The 10,879-nt window shown below is 37.0% G+C and overlaps 1 protein-coding gene across 1 annotated transcript in view; it reads right to left on the bottom strand.

The window, feature by feature from the left end:
* Positions 1-1,826: 1,826 nt before the first annotated feature.
* Positions 1,827-10,879, bottom strand: part of parp1 (poly (ADP-ribose) polymerase 1) — a 34,871-nt gene continuing 25,818 nt past the window's right edge. The window contains exons 16-23 of the mRNA XM_051645208.1: positions 9,572-9,694; positions 9,359-9,487; positions 9,169-9,267; positions 8,837-8,989; positions 7,314-7,441; positions 7,065-7,126; positions 6,818-6,932; positions 1,827-3,450 (exon numbers count right to left, since the gene is read on the bottom strand). Of these exons, the coding sequence (XP_051501168.1) occupies positions 3,369-3,450; positions 6,818-6,932; positions 7,065-7,126; positions 7,314-7,441; positions 8,837-8,989; positions 9,169-9,267; positions 9,359-9,487; positions 9,572-9,694 (891 nt within the window). The 3' untranslated portion in view covers positions 1,827-3,368. The remainder of the gene's footprint in view (positions 3,451-6,817; positions 6,933-7,064; positions 7,127-7,313; positions 7,442-8,836; positions 8,990-9,168; positions 9,268-9,358; positions 9,488-9,571; positions 9,695-10,879) is intronic.

Here is a 10,879-nt window from a genome sequence, read left to right as displayed (position 1 = left end):
TTTTGAAATGTATTCCACAACAGAATAGATGCTGTAAAATGTCATTTGTAACGTATTCTGTTAGATTACTCAAGGTCAGTAACGTATTCTAATTACTTTGGATTACTTCTTCAGCACTGGTTGATTTTTTCACTTGTTTTGACTATAAAAACTCTGCCAGTACAGTAAGACAAAATACACATTAAAAATACATTCTCTGAAAAACCTAAATATCCTAAGCAGTGTTATTTCTAAAACAAGATATATCAAATTGATCTTAAGGATTTTTTGATATTTTTACAGGAAAAGAATACAAATTATCAAGAAAACGATTTTTGCGCTAATATCAAAGGTCTTACTAGAAAAAAGAAATTATGATCCAACATGAATTTTCTCGATAAAAAAATATGATCGTGCCTGGTAACGTGCATGTAAAATGGCTAGAAATAGCATTTTAGCTTAGTGTAAAGCTGACAGTTTACACAAGGTTTATTTCTATTTCTTCTGCTCCAAACTTACTTCAAACGTACATCTCTGTCTGCTCGTATGAATGTAACACATCATAAGAAAGTGTTTCACCGCTGTTCAAATGCACTTTGGATCGCATCATTTATATGTATACATTTTTCCATCTGAAAGCACTAAATATTAAATGAAACAAATGACAATAAAATCACTTCAGTAATCAAAATACTTTTTGAATGTAACTGTATTCTAAATACCAATTATTTAAATTGTAACTGTAGTGGAATAGTTACTAATATTTTGTATTTTAAATATGTAATCCCATTACATGTATTCCGTTACTCCCCAACATTGTGTGTGTATATATACACATATAAGCACTTACATTAATTCTTGTTAAAAACGTGCATTATTTGAGCTGTAAAGTGGTTTAAATCGTTTTAGGTTTACAGCATTACATTTTCATGGCAACGAAGTTGTAAAATTGGATATAACCTTGATTTTTATTTTTTTTTAAGAAAAGCAGTGACAAGTCAAACTTATTTTTTGTGGTAATCAACATTATGCCACAAATACTGTCAATTAATTTTAACTTGTATGTCACTTCTCATGGACCTTACAATTAAACGGTCCCCATGCCAGCTCAACGCCTCAAACTTATATTCTTCCATCTCATAATACTTATTTTAAATTATTTCCCATAAAATAATTTGAGTTTTTGTGGCCATTCTACCATTGTCTTCTCGTTTGCCAGTATCAGATGTGGCTTTTCTTTGAAACTCCCAGAGTTTTCTCTTTACTGTTCTAGATAAAATTGGTGTTTGGAATGTACTGTTCATTGAAGCTGCCAGTTTAAAACCTGTGTCTGTCTCTCATATAGTTTTTCTCTTGTTGTGCACCTGTGTTGTCCACTTCTCTCTCTCTCTCTCTGTCCTGGTTAGATTCAAATGCTTTATTCTTTCAATGCGATATTGCAGCCATTATGGCAAAAAACAAAATTATTCTAGAGAAAGTTGATTCTTTTTTTCCAATGTTTAAACCAAAATTTTACTTGCAAGTGTAAAGTTGATTAACAGTAGATAATATATTATGAATACACAGTACAAAAAGTAGTGGTATTGTATCATAAATATATTATGGTACCATAACATATTTAGTATGAATCAAAGATAGCAACCAAAATAATAGTTACTGCAGTTAGTGTTACTGAAGTAAACCTGAATGTAGTAGATTTTCATGGTCTATGCAAGTTCAGCATATTATAATTATTTTTTAAATAGGTTGGTACATTTTAGTTCAATATCAATGGACATCTTTACCCAAGAAAATAACTATGTATTATCTACTCCATTTTGTCTGAAACTAATGAGCTTTACACACAATAATAAGCCAAAACCGTTTATTTGTGATGCAAATACATTAGTCAGGATGCACACAGCTTCTTGTCCATGGAACATTTGTAGAGCAATGCTGACCAAACAAAAATAAAACAAATTCACAGGGGCACGAGTACAGCAGCAACCATTGCACTTAGCTTTTCATTGCCATTTTAGTTGAACAAAGTGGTGTTTTTTAGTCTTAGTAAAGAGATGGACAAATAAATGAAAAACAAAACTGGGACAATACACTTAACATACAAAATAATTGTCTATGTCCAAACATTGGCAATTCTAGTAAAAGGTTACTTAGGCAGGCTATATTCTAGCTTACAACAAAACTTTCTAAAAACTGTACATTTTCTCTTTTCAATACTGAGAAGACCTTGAAAACACTGAATACTAGTTATGTCAGACATAGCAGTTAGTCAACCTGATGTCAGGTTTACCAAAATCTATAAAAGAAAAGGTCTATTAAAGCAATGGAAGACTTTCTACCTTATATTATTGGTAGCTTATGAGAAATATCTCCACAGATAAGTCAAATAATTTCTGTTAATATATCTTAAAAAAACAAAAACAAAAAAAAAAGCTTTAACAGCGAAATGAGAATGTTACAGTTTGTGATTGCAAATCAATATTTTGAAAAAGCCACTTAAAGTAATAGTTCCCCCAAAAATGAAAATTCTCTCATCATTTACCCTCATGACAACCCATATGTGTATGACTCTGTTTCATCTGCTGAACACAAAGATTTTTAGAAGAATATTCCAGCTCTGTAGGTCCATAAAATACAAGTGAATGGGTACCAAAACTTTGAAGCTCCAAAAAAAAAAAAAAACTCCTTACAACTCCGGTGGTTTAATCCATGTTTTAAGCAATCTAATCTGTTTTGGGTGAGAACAGACACAAATATGACTCCTTTTTCACTGTACATCTTACAGTTGCAGTCTCTAGGCATGATCGTGATTTCAAGCTCAATTACACTTCCTAACGCTTGATGCATACACAGAGTGCTAAATGGAGCTAGGAAATGTAATCGAGCTTGAAATCATGATCGCTAAGGAGACTGCTGATGTCAAGATTTATAGTAAAAAAGGAGTTATATTTTAGTCTGTGCTCACTCAAAACCGATTGGATTGCTTTAGAAGACATGGACTAAACCACTGGAGTTGTATGGATTACTTTATTGCTGCCTTTTTGGAGATTCAAAGATTTGGTCACCATTCATTTGCATTTTATGGATCTCCAGAGCTGAGATATTCTTCTAAAAGTCTTCCTTTGTGTTCTGCAGAAGAAAGTCATACACATCTGAGATGGCACGAGGGTGAGTAAATGATGAGAATTTTAATTTTTGGGTGAACTATCCCTTTAACTTACTCCAAACTAACAGACTAGAGCAGCTTGGACTGTTGCTGCCGAAGCGCTAAAGAATTGATTTAATAACTTGCCAAAACATCGGCTGCCTGCTCATGGTGCTAAAGCTGTAGCAGTGGGCTCCAGAGGCATTCTGGAGCCTGTCCAGACAGACAGATACGACCCATTATCTCACCAGAGAGAGGTTTGGTAGTTGAAGCGAATCTTCAGCAGGTATTTCAGGTTAACCTGAGCAACATCATACACAATATACCTTTAGGAGAATTAAGTCAAGGGAAACAACAGAACAAGTAATACACACACATGTATATCTATACACAAAACATTATGACCACTCACAGGTGAAGCAAATAACGTTGATCATCTCCTAACAAGGCCACATGCCAAGGTCTGGGTAGATTAGATGGTAAGCGAACAATAAGTACGGAATAATTGACGACGGACTGTTGAATTATTGAAAAATAATGCACACCCGAGGTGTAACCGCTGTGCGTTGTGACCGTATCACCACCTCGGGTGTGCATTATTTTTCAATAATTCAACAGTCTGTCGTCAATTATTCCTTACTTATTGTTCTAATCTACCCAGACCTTGGCATGTGGCCTTGTTAGGAGATGATCAACGTTATTTATTTTTCAATAATTCAACAGGCCGGAGGCCAATTATGCTGCTTATACCATGGTTAGCACACCTTAAGACATCGTTCAGGGTTTTATCTAAAGACATTTTCTGGTTTTCATCCGTAAAACACTCTTGTGAGTGGAACTACTTTCTTCGGCCACGGATTCAGCGTCTTGCTTTAATACAATCCGAGCCTTCATTGCTAGTTCGAGAACGTCACTTTAGAACTAACAGCGGAGGACAGCAAGGCTTGCGTTGCTTTACTGGAGCACTTATTGGAGTAATGAGGTAGTGCGTTTGTGCGAGTTTGTGTGCAAGTTTGTTTTTGAGGGATCGAAAGAGAGAAACTCAAACTAAGAGAGATCGCTTCTGGGATTAGCTTTTTGTTGCAGTGTGTGTGTGTGGGGGGGGTGCTTCCCACAGCTGTATTGATCAAGTGTATCTAGCTTTAATACAGCTCAAGCCTTCGTTGCTAATCGAAAAATGTCACTTTATAACTAGCAACAGAGGATGCGCTGCTTTTCGGCATTGGAATTAACAAGGTAGTGGTGCGGGTGTGTGTGAGCGAGAGAAAGAGAGAAACAGAGAAAGCGCATGTGGAATAACTTGTGTTTAAAGTGGCTCTCGTCAGGAATAACATCGCTTCAAATTGCCGAAGTGTAAGTTTAAGTATAATTCTCAGCAGCAGCGAGTGTCACCATTCTTGTACAGCTTTTCCAATGCTAAACAACTGTTTACAATCCCAGTGAGTCACGGGGGTGCACTGTCTTTGCTCCCGAGAGTTTGTGTGAGAGCGAAAGAGAGGGGGAGGGGTTGTGCGACGGTGCATTCCATTATAGCTATGGGAGGCTGATTAGGGCGAAATATATTGAAACATTAAAAGTTGCACATATTAAAAGTTATTTCGAATAATAGAAATGGTTGTATTGATCAAGTCGCGGGGGTGCGGCTCTGTTTGTTGGTTGCGACTCGAGTCTTTAGGTGTGTGTGTGTGCGCATGTATGTGTGTGAGCGTGTGTAAGTGCGGGTGAGACGAGGGAGCACGAGGGCTCTTTTTAACAGAAACTGATGTTCTTAACCGATTTACTTTAACCAATGTCTTTGTTTTAATTGGTTATTTTGTTGTGGTAGCCTGTAAGGCTGGAACAACTTCATAGCAGTGCGTTTACTGGAAAATAATTGCACACCTTAGAACGTCAGTCAACCAATCAGAATCAAGCATTTAACAGACCCGTGTTATAAGTACTCGTAGTCATTGTGTTGAATGCAGCAGAAATGGGCAGGAGTGACCTTGACAAGGGCCAAATTGTTATGCAAGGCTTGAGGGGTGCTCCTGGTCAGCAGTGGTGAGTACCTACCAACAGTGGTCTGAGGAGGGACAAACAACAAATCAGCGACAGGGTGTTGGGCGCCCAAGGCTCATTGATGTGCTAGGGCAATGACGGCTATCCCATTTGGTCCAAACCAACAGAAGTTCTACTGTGGCATAAGTCACAGAAAATTTTAATGATGGTTACAGGAGGAATGTGTCACAACACAGTGCATTGCACCTTGCTGCGTAACTGCAGACCAGTCAGAGTGCCCTGTCCACCGTCGAAAGAGCCTACAATCGGAACTGGACATTGGAGCAGTGGAAGAAGGTCGCCTGGTCTGATATGTCCCGTTTTCTTTTACATCACGTGGACGGCCATGTACATGTGCACCGTTTACCTGGGAAGTGATGGCACCAGGATGCACTGTGGAAAGACAAGCCGGTGGAGGGATTGTGATGCTCTGGGCAATGTTCTTGGTGCCAGATACCACAGGACACCCTCAGGGGTCTTGTAGAGTCCATGCTTCGGCGGGTCGGCACTGTTTTGGCAGCACGCGGAGGACCAACAGCATATTAGGCAGGTGGTCGTGATGTTTTGGCTCATCTGTGTATATACATATATATACAACAGTTAGTTTCGATCCTCAAATCTGATTGGACGAGAGATGTTCCATGAGCACTGATGGTCTCACACCATCAGCACTCGGACGCTTCACTGTGTGTATCACTCCGCCTGTGTTCGTGCCGTTCTAAACTAAAGTGTAAGAGCAGTGCATATGTGTTAAGAGCTACTGTATGTGTCTCTTTTTACATTACATATGTTAGCCAGCAGGTGGTGTCGAAAGATCATTTTTGTGTGTAATATGAACTAGTTTGGTGATGTGAAGTGAATCCACCTCAGCCAGTGCATAGAACAGCGCTCTGTGAACGCTCGTATAACTACTACACTACTAAAGCTAGGAAATAGCTTTAAACGGCTTTAAACAAACAACTTCAGCATTAAGGCTCATCACAGCTGAGAGACACAACAGACTGGTTAATTACAGAACTCAAGGCGCTTAGCTCTTACCGGACTTTCCACATTGGAGAGGACATACTGTTTAAAATGGAGGAGGACATTGCGGTTTCTATAGTGAATGACTCTTGCGCACCGGCTACCACAAAATAGGGAGAAATACCCCTGCTTGGACAGCTACTTTTCCAATGAGAAAGCTGATCTTCAGAAAGCTGACAGCATGTCTGCTTGGGTATGGCAACAGGTGATCGCACACGCTCCGTGTCTCTCTCTCTCTCTCTCTCTCTCTCTCTCTCACACACACACTCACACCCATCCTTGTTTATCCAATAACTTGTTAGAAACAGCCCAAGCCGTGATACTAGTTCTAAAGTGATATTTTGAATTACTAACGAAGGCTTGGACACATCATTTGGTTTAAGAAAGTAGTTCCATGCACAAATGCATTTTTTTATGACTGTCTCAGTTTTTCCTAATGTTTTATAATTTACTTGTTTGTTGAACTGTTGTATATAAGCAATGTCACACTTGCAATCGTGCTATATGGCCCTAAATCAGCACTGCTGTGATTACCTGCGGCCGAATCACAGCAGTGCTGATGTAGGGCCATATCGCACACTTGCTCGTGTGATATTGCTTAAATAATGAATGTTGTAACATTGTGAAGGATACTCGTTGTAGAGCAGACTTGTGTCATCAATATTTGTATTGATGCCTTTGCCCAAAGGAACGTCCACTCCATTCATTGAAACGGTGGCTCTTGGGTCTGGAGCAGTTCTTCCCAAACCTTCAAGAAGCAAAAACAAAATCATTGTAATATTCAATCTTCTGTACACAGTAACCATGTAGAAAGTGGAAAGTGTGGGAGAATCATTTGTCATGGGCTTCAGTGTCTCCACTGTATAAAGTGCTGGCATACCTTTCACACTGTGTTTACCCTTTGGTAACTTTGTAATATGTGAGGCCTTCTTCAGTTCATGCCTTTAGACAGAATACAAAATCACAAATCAAGACCTTTAGTCACAAAATTAAAAAATCGTAAAAGATCACAACTTCATTTTACTTTTTTTTTCTTCTCCAAATTGCAAGATATTACATTGTTAAACAATAGCTGTCTATGTTTTATCAGGGAGAATTAATTCAAAGTAGGAAAGAAAGTATTTCTCACATGTTTCCAAGGGCAACCTCTCCTAACAGAACGAGACCAACTGGATCAGCCTGGGAGGTGTGACAGTAGTTGGCGCTCTTTGACACCATGTCAGCAAAGTATAAACCTTTGCCAAACATGTAACCTGTCTGTATTAAAGATCACATAGCACATTTTAAAAAAAATATTTTTTTACAATTTTTAAAAATCTTGTTTAAGTACAGACACACTGCAGTGTTCAAAATGTGTTTTATGTAAAAACATTAGGGCTAAGTATTGATACAGATTTCCCGATGCGATTCGGATCTCAGTTCGTATATTTCTGGTAAAATGTCCATTTTGCTTACATAAATAAATTCTCTCTCAGCTAATGCTCTTAATTATAAAGGAACCTTCTAGGCAACCCTTCTAGGTACAATTCGAAAGTATTAATTTTACAAATTAAACTATCATTATTTTTTCATTAAATTTGTCACATTTTTGCTTTTGAAATTTGAATATTTTTCATCAATAAATGTCTTGAAATTGCATATTTTATGATGCATATATATTTTGTTACATTTGTATTATTAACATCGATATGTAGAACAAGTGCTTAATCAGTACTGTCTCTTAAAGACTAGCGCCATCAGCTAGTAAGCGCATATATCGAGAGAAGACGTGTGTAATTTCTTTAGCGCATCCATGACTTTTTTTTTTTAATCAACAACTGACTTAAAAAAAAAAAACCAGAAAGGGTTTTAAGATCCGTGGATCTCATCTTTGTACACACAGAACAAGTTAAACCAAACTTTTACTCTCAACACGCAGTGAAAGGACCTCGCTGCTAATAACTTCACTATACTACTCAATCACTAGTAAGTGAAATCTGAACATTTACCAGCCAGTAGATATAGCGTTTGATTTGGTTTCACATGCGAATGATTTACTTTCACTACAGAGGGTTGCCACATAGTGTGAAAGATCGATCTTGGGATTTAAGAATCAATATCGTTCAAAAAAAGATTACGATGCATTGGAAAATCCGTATTTTTACCCAACAGTACAAAACAAAAGAAATTTACAACAGGGTTCCCATCTTTTATGACCAATGCATTTACATGATGTTTCCATGCATTTGTGATTTGTTTTTGTTTTTTATCATTTTGATTAAGATTTTTGGAAATGAATCATTTAGATCGATGTGCAAACTGTTTAGACTAATTCATTGTAAAGAACTGACTCAAAAGAACGATTCACTGATGTTCACACAATGTCACAAATGGGAGATCGCTATGGCTTGCAAAGCAAGTTTTACTCTGCACATAATTCTAGCACATGAAATATTTGAGAGAAAACTAGAAAAATAAATATTCCCTATAGAAATGTATGAAAATTTTTAAATTCCGAGATATTTCCAGGTTTTTCCATGACCGTGGGAAGCCTGGATCTAGCTGTATAAATGTATAAAGCAACTTTTTTCCCTCTTATAATCCATTAATTAATCACTAAGAAGTTTTTCAAACTAGGAGCAGCTAACAGCATGGAAAGGTCCAGAAACGTACCACAGGAGCCTCGGGAGGAGCGATACGAAGACCCTGAGACAGGATACCTGCGTAGTTGGTAGCACGGGAGCCGTGCCACAACAGCTGTCGATTTGGTAAATCTTTGAAGGGGCGATAACGATGATACTCACCCTCCCTGTCGATCTTAAAGATCTAACAGAGCAAAAATAAAATAAATCGGGGCAAAAACAGTGATCAGAAATAATAGTGTGTTATAACATTCATAAATCCATAATCTAGTAGACTCCAGTATGTTAATGGTTGTGGTACACAGTATGTATTTTAAAAGAAATACCATTTATTCTGTTGAAACTGTGGCAGCAAAATCTTACCTCCTCAACATCGAGTGTGTAGGTATTGTGAGTAGCAGCGTGTGTGTTCTTCACATATTCAATGATAAGCTGAGCCTCATCGGAAGATTTATCAACCACCTAGTAGCACAATCAATATTAATCATGCAATAGTCTATGGCACTTAAAAAGTTTTTCATTCACTATACGAGATTAAACAAATGCATTTTACCTCAATTTTGGTTTTGAGTTTCTCATAGTTGATGTCAATGGGATCTTTCTTATTGTCCTCTACTCCGCCCCGTAGCAGGCTGTAGGCCACCTCAATGTCCAACAGATTGTCCAGCATTTGCACTTTTTGCTACAATGGAAATGCAACAGGTTCGAGTATCGCAATAGAAATGTTGCCATGACAATGCTTTGATGGTTTGTGTCTAAGACATACCTGTATGTAGTCCAGGTTACTCAACAGTGGTGGTTTCTTCATGCCGAAATCATGGGGTATCAGTGTGTAGAAGCGATTGGACAGGTCTAAGATCAGTGGCTGTGAAGCATTATCTGCAACAGCCTACAGAAACAAAAGCAAACAGGAAGTTTTGTTTGTTAGGATGATAGGGACAATATACAAACTTGAACTGAACTGTTATTTATAGATAGACTGAGTGAATAATTACATGTGTATATAGCATCACTGTTTTCAGTTAAGAAGAACTGGGCCTTTAATGAATATCCAGTGCTGTCTGACTCCAGTCTAAGACCACTATAGTGCATTTTTCCAATTTAATTTTTTCATTACAAATTATTTTGTCAGCATAACAATTTGAGTGAAAAGTTTCATTGCAAAATAAACTAAATACAAAATGTCATAATATTTGGTTTGTCACCCTTTTGCTTTAAAGCATGCACTCGAGCTTGCATGAACTCCACAATTGCAAAACCTGATGACCCATGTTATCCCAGTAAGATTTGAGAATGTTCCAAATAGCATCTTGTGTGCTTCAAGAAAGCAAGGACATTTTATACTTTATTAATTTATCGTCACAACGTTTCTTTGTGAAAATCCTAAAACTTTGATCCATTTCCAGGTTTCCATTAGATTTTGAATCCCAGATTTTCAATGTGGTCTCAGACTTTTGGACAACGTGGTTGAGGGTGTTTTTTTTTTTTTTTTTTTTTTACTCTTTAACAAAACCAAATTCAGACCCCTTAGTGGCCAAAAAAGTTAACCAGGTGAAAAAGGACCCAGTTTTCTTTGCATTCACACTGTTCATGTCCTTGAAAGTGGGCTCAGATTTCTTTTTGGTCTACTTTACCTGTTACAGGGTCTCAGTCTATTTTGTATTCACACAGTTTTGCTTTTGTGGAATCCAGCCCACTTTTAAAAATAAAATATTGATGATAATTATTATTATTATTTTTAGGGCTGTTTTTAATATTAAGAGTACAATTAGCTCTACATATTAACTTGTCAGATTAATTAAACATGTTTATTGCCCTTAAAAATGAATAAGCCTGTGTACAGGTGAGTGTGCTGAATAAATGTTTTTACTGATCTTCCGAATCAATAAAACACATGTATTACATAGTACAGTTTACACACATACTAATATATATATATATATATATATATATATATATATATATATATATACTACACATACTAATATATATACACACATACAGGTGCTGGTCATATAATTAGAATATCATGAAAAAGTTGATTTATTTCACTAATTCCATTCAAAAAGTGAAA

Source organism: Myxocyprinus asiaticus, chromosome 19 (assembly GCF_019703515.2).
Source record: "Myxocyprinus asiaticus isolate MX2 ecotype Aquarium Trade chromosome 19, UBuf_Myxa_2, whole genome shotgun sequence".
NCBI lineage: Eukaryota > Metazoa > Chordata > Actinopteri > Cypriniformes > Catostomidae > Myxocyprinus > Myxocyprinus asiaticus.
Note: the sequence above shows the minus strand (reverse complement) of the source record. Positions and strands in the feature narration are given on the sequence as shown.